The 26,660-nt window shown below is 37.8% G+C and overlaps 1 protein-coding gene across 8 annotated transcripts in view; it reads left to right on the plus strand.

The window, feature by feature from the left end:
• rims2a (regulating synaptic membrane exocytosis 2a) overlaps positions 1–26,660 on the plus strand; it is a 201,449-nt gene that overhangs the window by 159,916 nt on the left and 14,873 nt on the right. For 7 of the 8 annotated variants that reach the window (XM_047360415.1, XM_047360417.1, XM_047360419.1 and 4 more), the window contains 2 exons: positions 4,241–4,407; positions 20,352–20,596. In XM_047360415.1, coding sequence (XP_047216371.1) covers positions 4,241–4,407; positions 20,352–20,596 — 412 coding nt within the window. Of the gene's footprint in view, positions 1–4,240; positions 4,408–4,900; positions 5,129–20,351; positions 20,597–26,660 lie in introns of all 8 variants that reach the window. The other variant, XM_047360424.1, reaches the window with a different exon arrangement.

Consider the following 26,660-nt stretch of genomic DNA (forward strand, 5'->3'; position numbering starts at 1 on the left):
TGCAATCAAACACAAAGTAGTCCATATCTGTTAAGTGGAAATGATATATAAAAAAATTACATTTGATGTTAAATAAATCAATTTCTAATCAGTTGAAGGTATGGAGAAATAAAAGCTTACACAACCAAAGCTCAGAGCTTTTTCTTAGAATTTTAAGGAATGTGACACTGAGAGTTTCCATAATCAAATGTCTGCTATGATGCTCTTGACAAGGTTCTGAAGACTTTTAGGGAACTTCGCCTGCTGTCAGACTTCAGCCAAAAAAACAAAAGACTCACCGTCTGCTTCCCTTTTAAGTCAGTGCTCTAAAAACGACATGCTTCCACAAGTCTATAAAAAGCAGATTCCAGTTGTTCTTGTCTGTGGAACATTAGCCTTCTTAGAGCTCCCATTGACAAAACAATGTTCTTCCTATTAGTAAACTAGACTTCTGGGTGAGTGCTCTTGACACGAAGTGCAGTACAAAGCGGTCACTGTAACACTCAGCTCAGCTACTCATACAATAAACATTAGCCTGAAAAATATAAACACGGTTTGCTTCAATAGCTTGATATAAACCAGCTCTGTGTCACGATTGTCATTCCAGACCAGCTTCCAAAGAAGCTATTGTGTAATCAAATCATTCCCTTTTTACCTATTCTTGCCTGCTAGTTTTGATTTACAATCTCATTGGATGGACAGAAAAAAGCAATTTTACATATTTGAACTGTTTCAAATTTTTTTGAAAATACAAAGAATTCAGGCTGCAATTTATCATCACTGACTTTGGATGTTTTAATTTAAATACTGCTTAGAAATATTGTCAGAAGCAGGTTATAGTTTTTTGGTTTGCAAACAAATTTGGTATATTATTAATGTATTCATTTACTTGTTCCAAACATTCTGTTGGTCTAAGATAACATGAATTACTTATATTATTCTCTTGGTTAGTTTAAGTTCTGTTTACCTTGACTGTAAAAAGTAAAGATGATGCAAAGCACTGTGTCAAAAAACGAGGTCTGATTTAGTCTGAAAAGCTTTCTTCAACCTTGCTGCTTGTTTTTATAGCTTACATATAATGTACATATACCGTATTTTCCGCACTATAAGGCGCACCGGATTATAAGGCGCACCTTCAATGAATGGCCTATTTTAGAACTGTTTTCATATATAGGGCGCACCGGATTATAAGGCGCATAGAATAGAAGCTACTGCAGTCAAACGTTTGACTGGGGTTGCGTTATGCATCCACTAGATGGAGCATGTCATGGAGCATGGAGAATGTCAACAAAACAGTCAGATAAGTCAGTCAGTCAAACTTTATTAATACACTACAAACCAGCGTTCTGATAACTCCATTCACTCTCATGGTAAGGTCTCCTCTACATAGAATCCTATTGAATAGAGCCAACCGCACGTTAGGAATGCATTGGAGTCTATGAAGTTGAAGTTGAAATCAAACGTTAGTTAAAACGTGAAAGGGAACTTTTCCCTGATTCAGTAAACACGTAAAAGAAACAGTTTGATGCACTAAATCAAACGTTAGTACTGTTAACCTTTCCTGTTTCTGTCCCCTAACCGTAGTCTGATGACACAGGGGAGACGCTTTCTCCAGGGCCGAAGTTACTGGTTTCCTCGGGGTTAACTCCTTCACTCATACGTTGCTGAGTTGAGCATGAAGAAACAGCATCAAAACACTGAGTTGTTGATGAGATTCGGGGTTCTTTTTAATGACTTTGCGGCACGTAAAAACACAGGGCTTACAGACTCATACACCGCTGCTCCGGTCGCCGTCTCTACCCACCCCACACACACAATAATACCGACGTCACTCCTTCACTCTTGATTCTCAGCTACGGCAGCACACAGCGCCACCTCTGTTCGGAGGAGTAATGTCAACATCTTCCATACACACACACGAAACATACACCCCACACACTGAGCTTCTAATCACATATAGTTCAGGCAATTCCTGCAACAGTACATTCAAACGTTATACACACACAAGTGGTGTTGGACTAGGAGTAAGCACAGTACAGGTGTTTACCGCTATTACTTCGGCGACACCCCTGACTACAGTAGCCGTAATGCTGCAAGCGGTGCGGCTTTGTAGTTTACCAGTCGTACTGAAACATTTTGACAGAGCGCCGTGTACAACCAGTATGGATCAACCAATTAACCAATTGATCCATATATAAGGCGCTCCGGATTACAAGGCGCACTGTCATTTTTTGAAAAAATTAAAGGTTTTTAAGTGCGCCTTATAGTGCGGAAACACGGTAATAGTATTAATAGAAATAGTCCCTATTGGGCAGTGGTATGAATGTAGATAAGTATGTTTTAAACTTTATTCTGTTCTTCTTTGAAGCCTAGGCTGGAGATAGACACTGCTCCTGCCCCACCGGACCAAAAGCAATAACAGTTGACATCAGATTGATGATCAGAAGGATTAGAAAAATAAATATCAAGGGCCAAACATGCCACAAACCTATAAATGAATAAGACATTAAATAAATATTTATGCATGTGATAATTTCAATGAAACTTTAATAGTATTATTATACAATATATTTAAATTAAATGGTCTCTCAATGTCTGTTATTTTTTTGGCTATGTTATTTGATAAATGCCAGACTAATAAGTGAGATCATTTTTTCTGACTATCTTCAAAGTTGGAAGTTTACATTGAGTAAGATTGCTATGCCTTGAGGCAATTTGGGAAAGCTCAGATGATGATGTTGTAGCTTCATGAGATTCAGATTTTTTTCACAACATTTGAGTTAAATGAAGGCACACTTCATACTTACTTCTTCTTTATGTGAGTTGGTGAATGGTGATGGAAAAGCTCAAAAGAACTCAGCCAGTATATTGGGAAAAGAACTGTGGACCTACACAGTCAGGTTCAAAAGCAAAAGATCTTGTGAAGATGCTAGCTGAGGCTGGTAAGAGAGGCTCATTATCCACAGTAAAACTAGTCCTGTACTGACAAGGGCTGAAGGGCCACTCAGAGAGAAAGACGCCAAACCTCACCAAAAGCTACATAAAAAGCCAGATTACCAATTGCAAATGCACATTGAGAGAAATACCTTAGGTTTTTGAGGGATTTGTGTTCTAATGAAACTCAATTTGAAGTGTTGGCTATAATCATTAATGTTACATTTGGAGGAAAAGGGGGAAGATAGCCAGGTCTGAGAACAACATCCCAGCTGTTCAGTGCAGGGATGTTGTGTAGAACCTTTGCTGTAATTATTCCAAGAAAAGAACATTATGAAGTGACATTTCAATACTTCAGCCAGGAAGTAAAGCTAGGGTACACATGGGTCTTCCAAATGATTTTTAACCCTAACCATACTGCCAGATTAGTTATAAAGTGGATTAGGTAAAACAAAGTCAATTCTTTGGAGTGGCCATCACAAAGCCCTCCTCAATCTTATGAAAAAACATTCTAGGCAGAGCTGAAAGGGCATGTGTGAGTGAGGCGGCATATCAAACTGACTCAGTTTCACCAATAGTATTAGAAGGAATGGACCACAATTTCAGAAACTATTGTGAGAAGCTTCAGGAAAACTATGTGACTTGGCTCAAAACATTTGACCCAAATCAAACAGTTTACATACAACTCTACTAAGTACTGAAGAAACTGATATAACGTCTGACTTTGAAGAAAGTAAAAATAAAATTTCTGTCGTAATACTCTGGCATTTAGCAAACTAAAATAATCTTGCTATCCTAACTGACCTGAAACTGTCTTTATTCAGTTAATATGAATATCTGCTTTCAATGGAATTTTATTTATATTTATCCATTTTGTAGTCCTGTGTTGCAGCATATCATGAATTTATCAATCAGCCTTTCCTATCACGGTCAGTGGGTGGGGCTAGCAGCTGTAGACAAGCTAATTAGTTAAGCTGACAGCTCAAATGTTGATGAACTATAAATTTAAATTATTACATGATTGACTAGCACAAGACATTGCATTTAGCATATAATGGATTAATTGTGTACTTGTGTAAATAACTGGCACATTTATTTTACACAACTGTATTGTATTTACTTAAAGTATGCTTTGCAATTTTATCATTGCAATTATCATACATAAAAAATTATTTTACAAATTTATTTACCTGTATTGTAGCTTCTAGCTCTCTATACTTTTTTTTATTGCTACTGCAAGTTTGTCATTTACAAATGCTACCCAAATACATCAATGCATTAAAAAAATGTATTTTATGGTTCTTTTTTTTTTACTTTCTATTTGCAGCGCTTAGGCAGAGACCCACGGGGCTCTGACAATTTGTCAGCCAAATCATCGGACAGTGATGTAAGCGACGTGTCCGCTGTATCGAGAACCAGCAGTGCCTCTCGGTTCAGCAGCACGAGCTACATGTCTGTCCAATCAGAAAGACCGCAAGGAAACCGCAAGATTCGGTAAGCTCATGTCCACATTGGTGAGCTGAAATTTTAGTATTGTTTTTCTATCCTTGTAAAGTCAAGAATGGAAAATTATTTCTACATATTGTACATTTCAATATCTAGGTTTTCTGTTTTTCTCTTGTTTGCATGTAATTGAACCTAAAAAGGGAAATTCACAGTGTATTGCACATTTTTTTTTAAGACAAGTTCATGCTCTGTTTTTAGGACACATGAACCAAAATGCTTGAACTTTACTTGGTCGTGCTTTAGAGCAGTGTAATGTTAAATACGCTGAATCTTTTGATTCCAACTAAAACCAAATTCATTTGCATGGTGCCTTGCTCTAAGCTTGCTTTTTTTGTTTATTCATTCTGCCTTATTGACTGCGCTGTGTCTCTAGATCTCTGGTCTCTTGTTTTTGATGTTGTTCATGGTATTTTTGATTTTCTTTCTGCTTTGCATGTGCTGTGGTCTTCGCTTCTGTCTTCGCTTCTGTCTTTGTTTTCAACCACTTGCATTCAAGAAGGCATTCATGGGAAGTAGATGAGCAGTTAGGAGAGGTGCAGGAGGAAGATGAGGCTGGACACAGGGGAAGAGAGACTAGTAAAGAGGAGAGGGAGCAGGGTGAGATCAAAGAGTCAGGGAGTAAGATAGAGAGAGACCAGGAGCATCAGGAAGATGTCATGGCTAAAGAAGAGGACTTGCACAAAAGGAGTGCCTCAGAGACTAACCTCAGGTAATACTGTACATGTCCATTGACCTAACAACAAAAGAGAGCTACTAACTTTAGTAAGCCCCTCTGCCCCACTAACGTTTACATGTTCCAATGACTACATTTGTAGTGCTATTCTGTACCCCCTTACTGTGGCCTTGATAATTATATAAATTCGAAGTGTAGCATTACCATTTTTCCGAGAACAGTTGGTCATGATTGACAAAGAAAAAAAAGAAACAAAATTACTCCCCGGATTCTTTGTCCTAACAACAGTACAAGTTATATGTCCCTTAGAGATGAGTCTAGTTAGACGTGTACTCTTTTAGATCAAAGTTCCATCACTTATCCAAATATCAGTGTTTTAGATCATTTTAAAATGATTTTATTAGGTAAACTAAAAAAAAAAAAGGTTCCTGTTACTGGATCATGATATCCTTAAAGATATCCAAAGATGATCTTTTTTCATTGTTACAGGATCTAATAGAAAAAAAGAGTTTTTACACAACCATCTACATTGTTGGGCACCTCCAGTAAAGATGTGGAAATATGTGATATATTGTTGTAGCATAATCGCACTGCAAAAGCCATACATTTAAATATGTTATTCAGGGGTGAAAGATAATGTCAAGAAATGATTGTTTTAAACAAATGTGGTGTCACAGTGATTGTCACCTCTCCTGTTGATACTTTGTACAGTCCACTTTAGCTGATAGGACAGCACTCGGTCAAATTGTATAATACTTTAAGAGGCAGAAGCATACAGAGAGGGACATCTTTGACCATTCCTTGTTGCACTATCTCTCTAAATCATCTAGATTTAAGTGTCAGCTGATGAGTTTATGATGACAAGAGAGCAGATGGTAACAGGAACCTGAGGTGGGATCTGTGTCAGTGAAAACCATCAAGGTAAATAACAGGCAACAGAAAAGACAAGACCGAAATAAAAAAGAGAAAACCCAGAAACAAAAGCAACACACCCAAGGGGCAAAAAAGTTAGCTCCAAAATCAGCAAAACTACTGGACCTGAATGTAACTTAGCTGTCATCTTGAAATGACTAGAAGTATTGGAAAAGAGGAGCAAATAGTCAACTTTCTTAGGCGACACATTTATAGTCTCAAATTATAATGATAATTTGTGTGGAAAAATGTAACTAGCTCATTTTACGTCAAACTGTAAGATGTGCATATTTTTTCATTTCAAAATGCTGCATAGAGATTAGGTTGTAACATGTTGAAATTATATTCAAATTGCCACAGTTTTAGTGTGGCCACAGGACAGGATGTCTTCATTGTGAACACTTTTAGAAGAGCAATTCTCAAAAGTATGTCAAGAAGAAACTGATTTAGAATCCCAGAGCAGGATAAAAGCTCAGCTTGCACCCCCAGTAAGATGCTTCACCATCAAATTAAATTCACAGCAGGATCCGGGTTACTGCCTCTTTCCAATATTAGAACTGCCCCTTGGTAGTCAGAGAGATCACTTGAAGATTAAAGCCATGTGTAGTAAATGTTGCAGCAGGGTTTACAGTCAGTTGGATTAGAAAACACATTCTTTGTGTGTCAGAGCAAAACGGAAAACACCTACAGCATCATAGATATGTACACCATTTCTAAATTGTATATATAATTCTTGGGCAGGAGAATTTAGATTGCAGATAGCAGTTTTTGAATGTGAAGACTTCCCATCTTCCACAAGTAATGCAGACAGTGTTGCTTTGCTGTTTGTGTTGCTCTATGTTTAGATGTTGCATCCATGTGTTGTCTACCAGGTTTTATTCTTCACTTGGTGTTTGTCCTTCTGCACCTTTTCAACACTGACTTACTCAATTTCTCAACATGCAATGAACAGTTTACTTTCTTATTGTAAGAAATTAAAACCCTTGTACATATAATGTAATACACATTGTATTTCATCTGAACTGAAAGTGACTCTTTCTGATTTTAACTTGGTGACTGTGTGATCAACTCTAATTCTTTCATGACAGCTACAGTATAAAATTAGTATGTACCTACTGTACAGTCCCTTGCAAAAGTATTCATACCCATTGGACCTTTTCACATTTTTTCCCAATATATCCCATTGATATAAACACAAAGTAAACTATTATTTTGAAGTAAAAACAATATAAATGGGTTCCTTGAGCTTTTAAAAATGTGTAAAGTATAAATCTGTGACATGCATTTGTATTCAGCTCTTCTCAGTCATTGTTTTCTAGAACCACCTTTCACTACAATTACAGCTGCAAGCCTTTTGAGGTATGTCTCTTCCAGCTTTGCACAACTAAAGACTGATTTTTTTCATATTCCTCTTTATAAGATAGCTTACATTCTGTCAGACTAGATGAACTGTGAACAGCAACTTTCAAGTCTAACCACAGATTCTCAAGTGGATTTATGTCTGGACTTCAACTGGGTCATTGTAACACCTAACTCTGCTATGTTCTAAACCATTTCATTGAATGGCTTTGTGTTTAAGGTCAATATCTTGCTGAAAAATGAACCTCCACCTCAGTCTCAGGTCTTTTGCAGCCTCTAACGGGTGTTCTTTTAGGATTGTCCTGTATTTAGCTCCATTCATTTTCCATTAACTCTGGCCAGCTTCTGTGTTTCTGCTAAAGAAAAGCTTTCCCACAGCATGGTGCTGTTCAGGATGACCTGCAGTATTAGTTTTCAGCCACACATACCTTGTGGCATGTTGGCTAAAAGGTTCAATTTGGGTCCAAAGACCAGACCACCTTCCTTCACATGGTTGTTGTGTCCCCCTATATAGTTTGACAAAGAATTTCCACCTGTTACTCTATAAAAGCCAGATTTGTGCAGTGCACAACAGAGATTCTCACACCCATGCTGTGGATCACTTCAGATGTAACATGAGCCTCCTGTTTGCTGTCTCTCTGGCCTGTCAATTTAGGTGGATGGTTATACCTGGGTAGGTTTCCAGTTATGCCATACTCCTTTAATTTTTGGATGATGCAGTTAACAGTGAATTGTTGAAAATTGGAGATATTGTTTCATAACCTAACTTTGATTTAGACTTCTCTGCAACTTTAACCCTAATCTGTTTGCTATTTTTCTTAGATGCCATGATGCTGTTTGTTCACCACACTCTTTAAGCAACCTGAGACCTTCACAAAACATCCAGTTTATACTGAAGTTAAATCACAGACAAGTGGATTCCTTCTTGATTTGCTCTAGATTTTAGGGGTATTCAATTAAAGGGAGATGAATGCAAACCACATTGTTCTGATTTTTAGGGAAATCAATTCAAAACACTCTATCTTTTTCATTCTATTTGATAATTATGCTCTCCTTTGTGTTGGTACATCATATACAATTACACTAAAATATATTGAAAATTGTGAACATAAGCAGCCAAACTATAAAAATTTTTTAAGGGACATTAATCCTTTTTTAGGGTACTATAACTAAATTTGTGTCACAGCACATTTTACTTGTCTGGAAAAAAGAGCTCAAAATTAGTAGATTGACTTTTTTTTAAATGACAATGTACATGTGGATATTAATGCACTGGACAAATAGGCTACAAAATGGAGTTTAGTTAAGCAATTCTCATGATCTGCATGGCAACATCTTAACAGCAACTAAAGTCAACACAATAAGTAAAATGGAATCATAAGTAACATACACTACCGGTCAAAAGTTTTAAACACATTTTCTTTATGTTTATGACTATTTACATTGTACATAGATTCTCATCGAAGGCATCAAAACTATGAAAGAACACTTATGGAATTATGTAGCAAACAAAAGAACAATAATTATGTATATTTTAGATTCCTTAAAGTAGCCACCCTTTGCTGTAATGACTGAAATATTAACCCCCAACCGTCTCTCAATGAACGCCGGAGAAGTTCTTTCAAGACTCTTTGGAAAACCATTTCAAGTGACCACTTCATGAAGCTCATGGAGAGAATGCCAAGAGAGCAAAGCAGTAATCAAAGCAAAGGGTGGATGTTTGGAAGAATCTAAAATATTAAAATGTTTAGAGTTATTTCCCACTTTTTGTTTACTATATAATTCCATGTCTGTTCATTCACAGTTTTGTTGCCTTTGGTGAGAATCTGCAATGTAAATATTCATGAAAACAGAGGGCCTATTAAGTGAGAAAGTGTATCTAAAACCTTTGACTGGTAGTGTAATCCTTTGTTTACGCTCCTTCAGGTCGAATTGCAAAATGTAGTTGCTAAGCTGTAGTAACTATTGTTTAAAGCTTGCTTGGATGTAACAGTGTTTTGTAGCATCTAATCAGGAGAAAGGACACATATTCATCTGATGAGCTATCTCTGGCTGTCCTTCCTTTATCATTTGTGTGTCTGAAGCTTATAGTATAGAGGACATAGCTGCTTCTCAGAGAGGACCAGTTAATTGTCCTTTATTGTACCATGCTGTCTTTTTTTTTTTATTTCTAAATTGCTCAAAAAATTAGCCAGAAAAGTTTAGGTTTATTGAAAAGTATTGATGCCACAAGTCAGAAAATGAGGTAAAACAACAGTAATAGTCATAAAAAAAAACATGTCAACGTTAATTATGTCTCATAACATTTGTCCACTCAGATTTGGAATGTAAGGTCTTGTATTTTGTGCTGCTTTGACAGGAATCCATGAAATGACCCTGACTTCTGAACACCACATTATAAAATAAAAACACCATTTTATAGAGTAAAGTGTCACCAAACTATTTTAATACCTAAACATACATTGTCTGGCCAAAAAAAAAAGTTGCCACCAAAACAAAAAGTGTCACACACTAATATTTCGTTGGACCGCCTTTAGCTTTGATTACGGCACGCATTGGCTGTGGCATTGTTTCGATAAGCTTCTGCAATGTCACAAGATTTATTTCCACCCAGTGTTACATTAATTTTTCATGAAGATCTTGCATTGATGATGGTAGAGTCTAACCGCTGCGCAAAGCCTTCTCCAACACATCCCAAAGATTCTCAATGGGGTTAAGGTCTGGACTCTGTGGTGGCCAATCCATGTGTGAGAATGACGTCTCATGCTCCCTGAATCATTCTTTCACAATTCAGCCCAATTAATCCTGGCATTGTCATCTTGGAATATGCCCATGCCATCAGGGAAGAAAAATTTCATTGATGGTGGTCATTCAGTATATTCAAGTAGTCAGCTGACCTCATTCTTTGAACACATACTGTTGCTGAACCCAGACCTGAACAACTGCAGCAACCCCAGATCATAGCATTGCCCCCACAGGCTTGTACAGTAGGCACTAGGCATGATGGGTGCATCAGTTCACCTGCTTTTCTTCTTACCCTGATGCACCCGTCACTCTGGAACAGGTTAAATCTGGACTCATCAGACCATATGACCTTCTTCCATTGCTCCAGAGTCCAATCTTTATGATCCCTAGCAAATTGAAGCCTTTTTTTCCAGTTAGGCTCACTGATTAGTGGTTTTCTTAAGGCTACACAGCTGATCAGTCCCAATCCCTTGAGTTTCCTTTACATTGTGTGTGTGGAAATGCTCTTACTTTCACTATTAGACATAGCCCTACTGTTGTTTTTCTTCGATTTGATTTCACCAAACGTTTAAGTGATCACTGATTACGATCATTCAGGATTTTTTCTCAGCCACATTTCTTCCTCAAAGACAACGGGTCCCCACTATCCTTCCAGTTTTTAATAATGTGTTGGTCAGTTCTTAACCCAATTTTGGTAGTTTCTGCAATCTCCTTAGATGTTTTCTCTGCTTGATGCATGCCAATGATTTGACCCTTCTGAAACAGACTGACATCTTTTCCACGACCAGAGGATGTGTCGTTTGACATGGTTGTTTAAGAAATGAGAAGCAACTCATTACACCAGTTGCGGTTAACTAACTTGTTGCCAGCTGAAACACAATCACCCATGCAGTAATTATCCAATGGGAGGCTCATACCTATTTGCTTAGTTAAATCCAGGTGGCGACTTTTTATTTTTGTCCGGGCAGTGTAATATTAGAATATATAGATTAAAGGTAAAATAATAAGGATAAAAATCCTTATTTACACTACAGCTGTCATACAGGTCTCACAATTAATCACCAGCTTTTGCATGTTCCCACTTGTATTTTGACCATTTATCTTTAGTGATGGACCATTAGTCTTTGAGCTTTCTAGGCCTCATTCCCTTCATCCTAATATTTAGCTCCTTTCACAGATTCTCAATAAGAGAAAAACATGTTGGTAAAATGCTAAAACTACAGTCAACCTAAATCTCCCATTATTATTAGTTCTGGGCTTCACTATATCTGACTTGTCACATACAGCAGCAGAGTTCAGTAAGCTCACGTCTAGCTCCTGCTGATGTCCCGCTGTTTTCATGCTCATCAGTTAGCTTTTGTGCTTACCGGTTTATTCTCTGTTTTGATATGACTCATTGATCATTTGGCTAGAACCATATATATAATAATTCTAGAATTGCGCCGCTCAAGGTGGCAGCAGGTTGGAGTAGCTCTGTTACTTTAATATGAGCTATAACAACATTTAATTTCCCTTTGGGATTAAGAAAGTATTTTTGAATTGAATAGAATTGAATTGAATCACTTGTGTCCCAGCTAATACTTTGCAGAAAAAAACACAGAGAAAAAAACTTTCTTTTGCTTCAGAAGCTCTTTGCTTGGAGCATTCTGAAGATTAACAACAGATTTTGTCCAAAGCTCTGTCTCATTTACTGAGAGCTGTATAAATGAGCCACAGTGCAGCGGGCAGAGTAGGTCACATGACACAGACAGACAGACAGACATGAAGCTGAGGCAGCCTCTCTCTTTCAGCCCTTTTTACTCTAAAAGGTGAAATGGGCTTCGATTTCAAGAGAAAACCCGGGTTTTGATCAACAAAATAATGTGCATGAACTATGACTGTTTTACAAGCTGTGCACAAAGAAATATTCAATGATTGCTAAAAATTGGCTCCGCAAAACATGGCTTTGCATCTCACTGGAGATGCGAATGACAGATTTACAGAGAGTATTCCAATAATAGCTCTTGGGAGTTCAGTTTTGTCAGGGACTCCTAGGACCAATCAATAAAAAATACTACCAGCAGAATCCCAAGCAGATATCTGGGGTCAGATTGGGACATCCCTGGTTAGAAGTATGTTTTATTCTTTTCGAAGTGCTCTAATTTCAGGGAATTAAGATACTGCAATAAATGAAAATGGGCAAAAAAAATTGGAAATATTTCAACATGTTCCCTAGTTGAAGAGATGAGCTAAATGTTGTATGTAAATATGTATTGTTATGGGAGTCCTTGTGAAACTGTTATGAAAGTTCTTCCAGAGATAGCATTTCAATCAGCCTAAAGAATAACTAAAGATAATTAACAGGGAGGTAAATTAAATTATCATGTGCCTACCACTATGCATGGCAATGATTACCCCTGCTGTTAGGTTTAAGCTTTGTTCACTACTTTGCTCATTGATGTCATATCAGTACAAAGACCAGAAAACCTTGGTCAGGTGACACAAAGATTGCCACAAGCTACAAGCTACATTTACTGATGACTCATTATTTATGTATTAAGGTCACATTGTGAATCTTCTGCACTTTAAACAGGCCTGTTCACTGTGTTCAACTGATATTGTTTTTCAACCAAGAGATCTCCCCTTGCAGAGAGAAATAATGTTTGCACAACACTGTAGGTTAATGAAGTTTTTGCTTTTCTTTAGGACTAATGAAATATCCCAGAAGTAGTTTTAAAGGAGACATTTTAAGCTTTTAAATCCCTCCTTTTCACATTTAAATCCTTTAGTTGTGTTATGATTTGGGGTTGTTTGGTTTTTGGTTGTGGGTTTTTCCTCATGTTTTTTCACAGTTGAGGTTTTGAATCATGTTTCTGTTTATTATTTTCCTGGTCATGCCTTAGTTTTTGTCTTCTACTTCATGTTTTGTAAAGTTAGCTTTTTGGATCATGTTTCTGGTGATGCTTTAATTTCATGGTTTACTAGTTGTGTTTCTATTCATTTGTATTCAAGAGTCTCTGTTCTGCTCCAGCCACGTTTTGTTCTCTCCTGTCTGTTTTCAATCATCTTCATTCGGTTCACCTGCACCTAGCAACCAGTCTCCTCATTTCACCTTGTTCTTGGTCTATATATACACATCTGTTCATTCCTCGTAGAAACCTTTTGGATCACCATCTCTGTTCATGTCTTGTCCCTTTGATCATGCCCAGCCTGTCTTGCCAGCCTGCCCATGTCTGTTTTTGCCATCACCTTCTGTAGTAAGTTTTGTTAATTAAATTATTTAACTTGCTGTCATGCTGCCTGCTCGTCTGTATTCCGGGGTCCTCCGCTACACAAACCTTGACAAGTTGTGGTCAATATAAAGTGGAACTGCAATGCTTTGGTCTGAATTCCTTGTTATTGTAGCTCCACCGGCTCCTCTTGTACCCGTGTTCTGAGGTGCGTCTGAGAGCAACTCGTTCTGGTGCTGTCTCTTATTGCGTTATTTGCACAACTTTGTTGTGTCCATCGTTTCCACAGACAGAAGGAACTGACTCCTTAATCAGATGGAGTCTTTCTGCAAATCCTTCTTGATACTTCCGGAGGTTGCTGAAGGCACTCATCCTTGGAATGCTTCGCACAGACGAAGAGGAATTTTCCCACTGATGTGTTACCAGGCGCTTTGAAGAGGTTCTGATGCTGGTGGCGGTGTAATGATTTGTGTGGGTTAATACACCCTACAACTGAACCATTTAGACTTATCCACTGGAAGCTTCACCATACTTGAGTGTGGACTACAAAATCCCAGCAAGAAATAAATATGGCGAATTCGGGAAACTGGTAGCTGGAAGTCAGTGACCTTATGTAGCTGTTCCACACCAAATACTGTGACCTAACAGTACAAAAAAACATAATAAAGAATAGAGAAAGTGAACGGATTGAAGAATATGATGCCAACAGAATATAAAGATATCTACGCAGCACCTGGAGAGACAAATGTTTTTGCGCTCCTACAGTCTCAAAGTACACCACAAAATGTATTTAAGGGCTACAAGAGTGTATTTTGCATTATATGTCCCCTTTAAATCGCATACAAGACCCTCCTTTCCATTGATTGAATACTGTAGCTTAATGGTAACTTGTCTCCCATCTGAGGAAAGGAGAAGACTGCATTTGACTGTTTGGAACAACAAAGAATATTAAGAACGTGAGTCATCATGCTAATGTAATAACTGCGTTAATCGCCAGTTCGCTCAGACATTTCAGTCACAGACTGGCAAGTCAGTATTTTGCATGAATTTTGCATGTTTTAAGGTATTTATAAAGAGTCTATCAATGTAGCCAATCTACCTCTTTCTTATTAAATAAAATACTTGCATAATATAGGTTCAAATGAGTTCAGAAAAGAACATATAAATAAATAAATGCTCCCGACAAATCTTTTAATGTTGTTTACAGGACAAAAAAGTACCAGCACAAAGTTAAATGCATTAACTGAACTTTAATGTTTGATCACAAATCAAGCATTTAAAGCAAGTACATTTATCAATAGAAAAAAGAAGAGCACATAGAATTCTGGCAATACTTGTGAGGAAATAATATTGCCATGCCTTGTTTGACCTGGGAACATCTTGGCGTAGATAAAAATGCATAGTGAGCAATCTGCATGATGAGGCACACAGTGTTCTTTGGGCCTAAACTGAACAACATGAATCCCTCGAGAGCCTCAGTTTTCTGAGCAGGCACATTTATCCAGTATGTGTGGACACAGGGCAAGAACCTGTCCAAAGTCTAGTGATACAGTAAAAGAATGAGGTTCTGTTAGATCTATTCTATCTCAAACGTCAAGTCAAGAGTAATTTCTCTAGGTCAGTGAAGTACAAATGTACCAATGCTGTAATTTATGTGCATTTATTGTGATTTTTACATTTATCGTGTTTTTGGGAAGATTTTTAAAAAGTATTCATACCTTTGACATTTTTCACATTTTGTCATCTTACAGCCAACATTTAGATCATTTTTATTTCATGTGAAAGACCAAAAACATTTGGCACAGTTGTGAACTGAAAAAAAGACACGGTTTTCGTTTTTTTTTTTTGCAAATAAAAATCTCCAAAGGGTGGCATGAATACATATTCAATTCAAATAAATTTTATTTTTATAGCACTATAACACAACACGTCTTCTCAAGGCATTTGAAAAAGTCAATTCAATCCAATCACACAGATTTAAAGTCGGGTACATATATCCCAATTCATCCTAACTCTCAAACAGTGCAGTCAGATTCAGTTTATTATTCAAATTGGTTAAATAGTTTCTTTTGTCTAAGGAAACCCAGCAGATTGCAAGTCAGTGATTTGCAGCATTCAATCCTCCTGGATGAGCATGTAGAGACAGTGGACAGTCACTGGAATTGACTTTGCAGCAATCCCTCATACTGAGCATGCATGTAGCAATGGTGGAGAGGAAAAACTCCCTTTTAACAGGAAGAAACCTCCAACAGAACCAGGCTCAGTGTGAGCAGCCATCTGCCACGACCGACTGGGGGTCTGAGAGAACAGAGCAGAGACACAAAAAGAACACAGAAGCACTGATCCAGGATTACTTTCAATAGGAAAGAAAAGTGAAACATTAATGGTTATAGCTCCTTTAGAGGCTTCATCTAGGAGAGAAAGACAGCTAAGCTGATAAAGTCTGAGGCAGTTTTCAAGTCTATGAAGAGTATGAAGAGTATGAAAGAGAGCACATACAGTTAATCACAGAAGAAGCTCAGCCATTAGTGATGTCTAGGAGAGACAGGGTTAAACACTGAAAGACAGGGCCAAGTGTATCATCAGCATAAGGTGAGCATTAAGTTGTTGGCAGCAGCATCTTGGCTGATGTCCCCCTCCAGGAAGGTACCACAGCTAAACACAGAGCCTGGCCAGGTGTAGCTTCTAGAACGAGAAAAAACAGAGAGAGAACATAAAGTTAAACGTTGAAATAACCACAAATAAGACAAATTTGGAGAGTAGTATGAGAATGTAGCAGAGAGAGTGAAAGTGGTCATTATGTCCTCCAGCAGCCGAAGCCTGCAGCAGCATAACTACAGAGATAGCTCAGGATAACCTAAGCCACTCTAACTATAAGCTTTATCAAAAAGTTTAAACCTAGCCTTAAAAGTAGACAGGGTGTCTTCTTCACGGACTAAAACTGGGAGCTGGTTCCACGGGAGAGGAGCCTGATAACTAAAGGATCTGCCTCCCATTGTACTTCTAGAGACTCTAGGAACCACCAGTAAACCTGCAGTCTGAGAACGAAGTGCTCTGTTAGAAATATATGGAGCAATTAGATTTCTGATATGATGGAGCTTGATTATTAAGGGCTTTATGTGAGAAGGAGAATTTAAAATTATATTCTGGATTTAACATGGAGCCAATGAAAGGAATCTAAATAGGAGAAATATGATATCTCTTAATTTTCATCAGAACTCTTGGTGCAGCATTTTAGATCAGCTGAAGGCTTTTAACTGCAGTTTGTGGACATCCTGATAGTAAGGAATTACAGTAGTCCAGCCTTGAAGTAACAAACATGGGATAGTATTTCAGTGTCACTCCTGAATATGATATTTCTAATTTTGGCAATGTTTGGCAAAGAAGGAAATCCTAGGAATTTCCTTAATATTGGATTTAAATGACATGTCCTGATCAAAAATAACACCAAGGTTTTTTTACTTTGTTACCAGAGGTCAATTTAATGTCATCCACAATATTTGACTGACTAAGCAATTTATTTTTCAAAGATTCCGGTCCAAAGACAACAGCTTTTGTCTTGTCTGAATTTAGAAGCACAAAATTTAAGGTCATCCAAGTTTTTATGTCTTCCAAACATGCTTGTAGTCTATCTAACTGGTTGGGCTCATCGGGATTTATGGATAAATAAAGCTAAGTATCATCAGCATGACAGTGAAAATTATTAGGCAGCATTGGATGCATGCTGCCTAATAATTTTACCTATTGGAAGCATATATATCTAGTAAAAACAAATTGGCCCAAGCACTGAACCCTCTGGTACTCCACAATTAACTCTGGAATTTAAAGATGATTTATCATTTACATGAACAAAGTGAAATCTGTCAGACAAATAGCCCCCTTTTACTCATATCTCTAAATTAGATTTAGAGTGACCAATTGGCTTTAGAGATATGTAATCAAGTTTACCAGTGTCTAATTCAATGTCAATATAAATCCACCTGTTCTGTGAAGGCCTCAAAGGTTGAAGAACATTACAAAGCAAAACGCATCATGAAGAGGTCGAGAAACACGGCAGGCAGGTCATGGATAAGATGTGGAAAAGTTCTAAGCAGGGTTACAGGGGTTTGACAATGAAACTGAAACACCTGTCATTTTAGTGTGGGAGGTTTCATGGCTAAATTGGACCAGCCTGGTAGCCAGTCTTCATTGATTGCACATTGCACCAGTAAGAGCAGAGTGTGAAGGTTCAATTAGCAGGGTAAGAGCACAGTTTTGCTAACCCGGATTGTATCCAAAAAACATAAAACCACGACTGCCCAAATCATGGCAGAATTAAATGTGCACCTCAACTCTCCTTTTTACACCAGAACTGTCCGTCGGGAGCTCCACAGGGTCAACATACATGGCCGGGCTGCTATAGCCAAACCTTTGGTCCCTCATGCCAATGCCAAACGTCGGTTTCAATGGTGCAAGGAGCGCAAATCTTGGGCTGTGGACTATGTGAAACATGTATTGTTCTCTGATGAGTCCACCTTTACTGTTTTCCCCACATCTGGGAGAGTTACGGTGTGGAGAAGCCCCAAAGAAGCGTACCACCCAGAATGTTGCATGCCCAGAGTGAAGCATGGGGGTGGATCAATGATGGTTTGGGCTGCCATATCATGGCATTCCCTTGGCCCAATACTTGTGCTAGATGGGTGCGTCACTGCCAAGGACTATCGAACCATTCTTGAGGACCATGTGCATCCAATGGTTCAAACATTGTATCCTGAAGGCGGTGCACCAATACACACAGCAAGACTGGTAAAAGATTGGTTTGATGAACATGAAAGTGAAGTTGAACATCTCCCATGGCCTGCACAGTCACCAGATCTAAATATTATTGAGCCACTTTGGGGTGTTTTGGAGGAGCGAGTTAGGAAACGTTTCCCTCTGAATCCCTCTGACCACTGTGCAGGAATTGTATATGTCATTCCTAAGACGAATTGATGCTGTATTGGCCACAAAAGGAGGCCCTACACCACACTAATAAATTATTGTGGTCTAAAACCATGTGTTTCAGTTTCATTGTCCAACCCCTGTAGTTTCTAAAGCAGAATCCCAAGCTGAACATCTCACAAAGCAATACTAAATTCATTATTCAAAAAAACATTGTTGAAAGAAAACCACAAGAAATCCTATTCCATTACATGGAATAATGTGCTCTGGCTGGCTGAGATTCAAAAGATTTTGGCATACATAAAAAAAAGTCCAATCATGATTCCCCTCAATAAAATGTGGTGGTGGCAGCAACATGCTGGGTGGATGCTTTACTTCAGCAAAGACTGACAAGCTAGTCAGAGTTGATAGGAGGATTGATGGAGCTAAATGCAGAGCAACCCTACAAGAAAAGCTGTGCAAAAGTCTTGAGACAGGGCTGGAGATTCACCTTTCAGCAGAACAAGGACTCCATGTAGCCAAAGCTGCCAAACAAAGCTGTCAATCAAAGTAAGTTAGTGTGTTCAAGTGGTCCTGCCAAGGTTCAGAATCTTTATGAGAATTTATGGCAAGACTTGAAAATTATTGGAAAATTGTCTGGCTAACCTAAAGCTATTTTGCAAAGAATCCACAAACATTCTAATCTGTGGATGTACAAAGATGCTAGAAAAGGCTTGCAGCTGTTCTGTAATGTCAACAAAACATGGTTTTACAATGTGTTGAATTGTGGGCTGGAGTATCACAAAACATCACACTTCAGATTTATTTTAGTTAAAAACTGTTAAAGCATATATTATTTTATTTCACTTAATGTGAGACAGATGAAGTGTTGCCTTGCTGTCATAGTAGTGAAACATCATATTTAAGTATATTTTAAAATGTCACCTGAAGCCCATAGGCCTTAACAACTTGACAAAGTTAAATTCCTTAATTCCTGATAAGTATTTAATATTTATGTATAATCGCACATTCATATTTATCACAGAACTGAAACTGATAATGGAAATGTCTGGCCAAACCTTTCTAACTACTGTGTGAGGTGTACTTTTTAAGCTTAATATCAGCTTTCAAAAATACATTACCTAATAATAACAATTAAAGTCATATATTTAAAAGAATAGAATAATAAAAGAAACATTTAAATTACAATGAAGTAATTTTACAATTATTCTGTGAATTTGGGAATTGCTCAAACCAGCCAGGAATTATACCTAGGCTTAAAGTTATACCTAGAGTAAACATTTTTACTCAAGTTTTTTATTTTTATTTGCAACATCATGAGGTTGAGTCCTAATGTTTAATATATGACATTTAGTCAAGCTGAAATAAGTGATAAAATCACTCATTAGATGTTCAACACCATGTATTTCCATAAATTGTCTTTATAATCCAGTTATGTGATGGAGGTCAGTAATTAATTAATGAACGGGACCCTGGGGGAGGTACATGGATCTCATCCCATTAAGAGCACATGATACAGAATGTAATTTGTCTCCTAAAGATAATTTTACTGGCAGAGCTAAAATAAGACTTTAATTTGGACACTGGCCTACATTATTTGAAACGGGAAGAGCTGGAGAATAATTCAAGTAATGAACAGAAACTTATCTTTTCTGCCCAGTAACTGTGGAGATACATTAGTCGCAAAAGATCAATTATTCTAAATAACATAAAAGAACAAAAATATTGTTTCCTTGTGCTGATCATAATAATTCATTTTACAATAGACTTAAACTTCTAGATTCAATGAATGCAACAGAATTTAATTGGTGGTAACTTTTATTGCATGTAAAATCTCTGGAATATGCAGCACATTCTCCTAAATTCCTTAACTCTGCTGTAAGTCATGAATCTCTATACCTGAACTCTGTCCTTCTCTCCTTTTCATTCCACACCTGTTCACATCCTGCCTTTATCCTGTGCCCTTCCCACTTCCATCCTCTCCTCATGTATCCTCCTCTCACCTCCCTTCACCTCTCCTTTCATATCTTCTCCACTGTCCTCCTTTTTCCTTTCCCTCCTTCTCTGTCGTTGCCTGCCCCCACCCCCCTTCCATGAATGGTGGTGGCTGACAGTGACTTTGCATCCAAAATGAAAAACAGGCAGATGGGCACTTCCGGTGGAGTGAACATGACCAAGAGCACAAGCATCAGCGGCGACATGTGTAACCTGGAGAAGATGGACGGCAGTCAGTCGGACACAGCGGTTGGCACGGTAGGCACTGACAACAAGAAGAGGCGCCCCAGCATTGGTGCCAAAATGCAGGCCATGGTTGGCATGTCGCGCAAGAGCCGGAGCACCTCTCAGCTCAGCCAAACAGGTAGGGAATTCAGTTATAATACCCTTTTATTCTATTGTACTGTATACTCTATGTTCACATGTGTGTATTGTCTGTTCTTTGTTGTCTTTGATTGAGTTTCTTTGTCTTGTTTTGTGGAAAATTTTAAATACTTATTTAAAGTTATTTTTTCCTCCACATCTTCATTCCCAGGGCTTTGGGCATTTAGGGACCATAACATATAATCTTGCCATTCTCTTTTAAGGTTTCTCTCTTTCCTCTAGGTGAACATTCTGGATGCTGTAATCCTATTTTACTACAGGATCTCTGCCTTCCTTTTAGTTATATAGATAGGAAGTGTTTTGCAACTATAATCCACTGATTTATGGAGCCTCTGCAGATCTACTTTCCCTTTTCAATCTCAAAAATGTTCTACTCTTTCCTAATTAAGCAGCTTGTTGCAGTTTGTCACATTTCTTCGTTTTAATGCTCTCTTTTTTGATTTTCAGTGTTAAATAGTGAACATTTCAGAATGCAAAGTGTTACCATCTGAGCTGTTTGGTACTAAGTTTCCAGATGCATTTAAGAATATGGGTCTACACAGACTTAAGTGGGTGTGCTGTGCTTACATTGTTCTACAGAAATGTATGTTTTCTTAAGTGGATTAGATACAAATTTTGCATTATGTTTTCCATGTATTACTTTTGAAAAGTGTTCAGCAATAACTTATAACGAATCAGTTTTATCACCAGATGCTCAACTGAGAGGAACACAAAGTCTTGTAGGTGGTCTGCAGCCATTTTTCTGCCTGGCAGGCATTGGTTTGGCCTCTATTTGAATGGTATTTATTCAGCTAATCTCAGTATGTGGCTGATGCCATGTATGAAGCAGTTAACACCTTTCCATCATGACACGTCAGCTTAAAGAGGGTGAATAATTACTTCTACACAGTGGCACTTTTTATTCAGATTTATCTAGACAGCGTGATAGACGGATGGCAAGATAAAATGCATGTGTACAAAGAGGACGGATGAGCAAGAGAGTGGAGCGAGGCGCTGCACTCACGTGGCATAATGCTGTTCCCCTGCTCATGAAGTAAATGGCACATGGAGTGAAGGTTTATCTCAGTGGGTAAATACCTTGATAATCACATCAGTTTTATTGTAGCAGTTTTGAGTTTTTTAAATATTCTCTTTCAGATATGAGGCTGAAGGACAGGATAGTTTGTTGTTGACAGAATGATGGCTTAGTTGCTAACATAAAGTTTCTTCAGCGGGTATAAATAGCCCTCTGACGTTTGTGCAGTCCCTTCTTTTTTGAGAATTTAGCTTTTAGATTTCACAAAAGTGCACGTGCACACGTTCCCCTTTCCTTGCAGAAACTGCTGAATCTAAGCAGCCTGAACCTCCCAGAGCCATCAATATTTCACTCAGTTCCATCTAAGTGAACAAGGTGGAGTTTTTAAGAGAGTGCATCTCTGTCCCTTAGAGTTTCTAAGATCAGTTTTATTTAAACAAAAACATGTCTAAGTTGCCCTCTTCCCTACTTTGTTCACTGTTCTGAGTGGCTAAGCTTCCACTTCATTGGTGCATGGTCCAATTTTTTACCAATGTTTGCCAGTGGGGTTTGAGCAGATCATCCAAGCAGCACGAATTCAGCTTTCTCATACACAAGCTAGTTTAATGGATGTGGTTCTTGGTGATCACCTAGAACACCATGTACACAATTTGCAGCTCTGGACTGCTATTTTTTTACTCTCAGTATTCTGTGAAAAAAGAACCTGACTTCTCCAAAATATAAATATTATGCTGTATCAGAAACAGTTATTAGAAAATACAGTTTTTTCTAATGCAGTAAAGTAAAAATGCTGATTGCAAATTTCTTGTTCCAAGCATTCAAAGCACATAATCATATCTCCATTGGATACCAAGTTTTGGCTCAGGGTCCATATCAATGCATTTTTGAATGATATGTACCAAAGTATGGCTGCAAGTACTGCAGCAAAAAGTAATTTGGGTCAAATTCTGGCCATGTCCTTGCTAATGCATGCGTGGGTTTTCTCCAGGTACTCCAGCTTCCTCCGACTTTCCAAAACCTAACTTAATAACCTAACCTTACTGGCCACTATGTAAATTGCCCTTAGGTGTGAGTTTGTGGTTGTCTTGGCTGGGTCTTCATGTGTTGCTCTATGATGGACAAGCGGTCTATCTAAGGTATACCCTGCAGCTCACCCACTGACCACTGGAAATTCTCCATGACACTGCAAGGATTAAACAAGTATAGAGAATTGATTAATGTAGTTGACTTAAATAAATTCCCAGTATTTGTTGTCACCCTATTGTCTATATTTTTATTTGAACATGTCAGTGGCTAGTGTTGCTTACATATCTTTGTTTCTAAACTATATTAAAATGGAAAATTAAAACAGAACATGATAGCAGTTCAGGCGCTTTCAAAAGAAAAGAGAAAAATGGCAGCTGTACAAGAAAATGTATTACAGAACAGGTGGTAGAATTTATCACTCTTGATGACTGTCATATCGGGATATTGGAAAAATCAACGGTATATCCTGTAATCAACACTAAGTAGCTGACACAGTGAGACCTGAACTGGATAGAAAGGTTATCTGATGTCATTTGGTGCTTTACAGTTTGCTCAAGAGATTAGAAATTGACAAAGCGCATGGCCAAGTACCCATTATAATGACAGTGAGGATAGTTAAAAAACAAAAAAAAAATTGTCTCAAATATTGATTGGGCAGTATCAGTGATAAAACATTTTAAGACTCATTTGTTTTTAAATATTTGAAGTCTCAACAAAAATAAAAATACCAAAATATTTTTGTTTATAGGATTTCACATGATCAAGACTGTTTACTCTAAAAAAATTTATCTATTTTTATTATGTAGAGAAGGAGGAACATGGGAGCTGGAACACTTTGATGGAACCATAAAATCTAAAAAAAGAACTTTAGTTAGATGAGATAATCAGATTTTTCGGAGACCTCATGTAAGCAAAGTTCATGTGGGGTTAAGAGCAACTTTTGCTGAACAGAATATGCAGACTCTGTTTATGATAGTTTTTTTTTTATATTACAAAATGTAATTATTTAATTTAGCAAATTATCACAAAAAACATTGAAGCCAAAGGATCATACACATTTACTGTTTAAGTTGTATTTATTCAAAAACCTGGTCTAAGCACGCAATGTCTTAGGGTCTTAACATCACTTCTGTCTAGGGTGCAACCTGCCTCTCCCCCAAAGACAGCTGGGGATAGGCACCAGCACCCCGTGACCTTACAAGGATTAGCAGATATAGACGATGGATGAATGCACAAATCTACTAGCAGTGGCCAAATGTTTGCAAACTTGACTTTGCATGTGCCTCATTTGAGAAATAAGTTGCAAAGGCAGGTTTGCTCCAAAAATAGCTTTTCGAAGCAGACATTGTCTATCTGCACTGATGCAGGTTACCCACATTGAAATAGGAAACAATATGCAGCCAATTTAAGTATATGTTTGTGTAAATCTAAAAGCAGAGCAAAAAAGTGTGAGCAAAATAGTTGCAAAAATTAAGAAGATTGCACTGCTTCTTGAGTATATCTCTTTGTACTGAGTGAAATGCCAGGGTTACAATAATGGTAAGAAGAAATATAAGAATGTTCCATACCTCAAAACCCAAAATCTCATCTTCCATCATAATTTGCATTATGTAATAAAAGAGAAACACACCCAGAATCACAAAATATCATTGCTGTTCCTCATCTTCTCAGTTCGAACACTTATGTATAGTGTTTGATGTTTAAACTTGTATGTGAGGCTGTTTTTACATGTGAAAAATATAGGTGAACCTTGAGCTTGTAGCTGTGGTGATTTATCTTTAGGGTTGAATTTGGTGCCATCTCAGCAGCTCCCCTGCTTGCTAAGGTTGTTTACTAATCTGTTTTGGAGCTGTAGCAGACATGCAGCTCTCAGGATCTTGAATGACCAGAACTCAGCAACATAGAAATACCAAAGATTGATGGTCCACTGCTTCTTCTTCTCTGGATGACATTAAATAGTAAACAGTACCTCCTGTTTCCAAAAAGCAGGGGCATGGTGAAAATTTTGTTGTAAATCATATTCTTTTTTTATCAGATAAAATTAAATTTCACAAGATCCCCATTGTTTTCATTAAAAAAATATTCTAAATGTTATTATTATTATTTATTTTTTGTTGCACAACGGGATCATTGGCGACAAGGCTGCTCTGCAGCCAGCTTAGTTTAGCACCAGGGTTCTGTTGTTGTTGTGTGGTCTGCAGAAAAAAGTAAAGCCTTTTTTGACTGGTACATTGTTTGCATGAAAACATAATTAGTAACACGATTTCAGTGTATTACTGGGACCTTTACAGATGTTCCAGTTAGTAAACCAAGTGAACTGCTGCATCACAATCTGTGCTCAAAATTAACTGGATGTTCCAACTTTTCCCAATTTGCTTTTGCTACATTTAATGTGTATACATGGCTGTTACTGGTTTGGAAGTTTCTGCATTGTTTTTTATATGTCACACATCACCTTTACTTATTTGGAAACAGGGTTTTATACTGCTGTTTCTTTCTTCATTTTTTATTTTTTTTTTCCTATACATTTCTTTTCTCGTCCATTGGTTGGTTGACTTGTAGTCTAGCCTCCCTTTTGTGTCTTTAACCTTTTTATTCCTTATGTGCTACTGTCCTCTTTCCTTGGCTATTAAATTTATTCATAAGAGACTTGTTAATTAGTCTGAGCTCTGTAATAAACCACTTGTGTGATGACCTAAATATAGAGGTGTAACGGTACATGTATTAGTACAGCCCTGTCGGTTTGGTACACACATTTACCAAACAAATACAGCGTTGTTTTATGCCTGAACACGTGCAGAATGCTTATCAGAATCAGAATCAGAATCAGAAAAGCTTTATTGCCAAGTACGTTTTTGGACATACAAGGAATTTGTTTTGGCGTAGTCGGTGCAATACAATACAAATTAAACAGTACAAACATATCTACAATATAATATAAATATAAGTGCACAGTTTTAAGTGAGTGAGAGTAAATATAGAGCAGTATAAGATGCAAGAGCGGTACAACAGTGCAGGTGATCATTGTGCAAGTAAGCAGGAGTCCAAGCTGAGCGTTAATGTAACAAAACTATGCGCAAAACTATGCATGCAAAGCAATGTTCTGTGGGGCAACGTTTAAAAGTGTCACCAAAACAAGACAGAAGAGACTCCCAGCTATTGCTAAACTCTGCTATCTAGGAACATTTAAGTTTCTCATGCAGCTACAGTGGAGAGAGAACGGTGGACCGAACCAAAACTGAATGTCAGCACATGCATTCTTCAAAAAAGCAATAATGTTTGTAAATTAGCTCGCTCTGCAATTAACCAAGTTTCACACCAGAAACAATGTCAATGTGAAGCTGCAAATACAATATAATGTAAATAATTTTATTTATATTCTAACAAAAGTGATTTATGTAGTGTGGGTTCGGGCAAAGCATAAAAGTAAAAAAAATATTAAGTTCATTGGTAGGTCTAAACATATAGTGTTTTTCACTCACTTTTTTTACTTGCTAACTTTGATATTCCTCTCTCATCCATCCTGTGTCACATGACCAAATAAGCAAATTAGGCGATGACATCATCTAACGACTTCTAGCGACTTTTAGGACAGCCAATAGCTACTTTCCTTACTGAGGAGTTGGCAACAGTGGACTGCAGACGGGGTTTACCGTAAGACAAAGGTACTGTGAGACCACTGGTCAGTGCTTGGGAAGTGGGAGGGGCTCATGGCACTAGTTGCTGCTCGCTGAGGGCAGTAATTGCAGAACTAGTGGTGCTTTCACATGTAGTCGCTAAATAATAATAATAATATAGACTTTATTGATCTCACAATGAAGAAATTGTCCTCTGCATTAACCCATCCCTTAGGGAGGAGTGGGCTTCCATTGTGTGACACCTGGGGAGCATTCAGGGGCTAAGGGTCTTGCTCAGGGACCCAAAGTGGCAGGCTGTAGCATTCGAACCAGGGTATGTGTGGCCTATCCAGGATGCGAAGGCCCTGCTCTCTAACCACTAGGCC

Source organism: Girardinichthys multiradiatus, chromosome 3, assembly GCF_021462225.1.
Source record: "Girardinichthys multiradiatus isolate DD_20200921_A chromosome 3, DD_fGirMul_XY1, whole genome shotgun sequence".
Lineage (NCBI taxonomy): Eukaryota > Metazoa > Chordata > Actinopteri > Cyprinodontiformes > Goodeidae > Girardinichthys > Girardinichthys multiradiatus.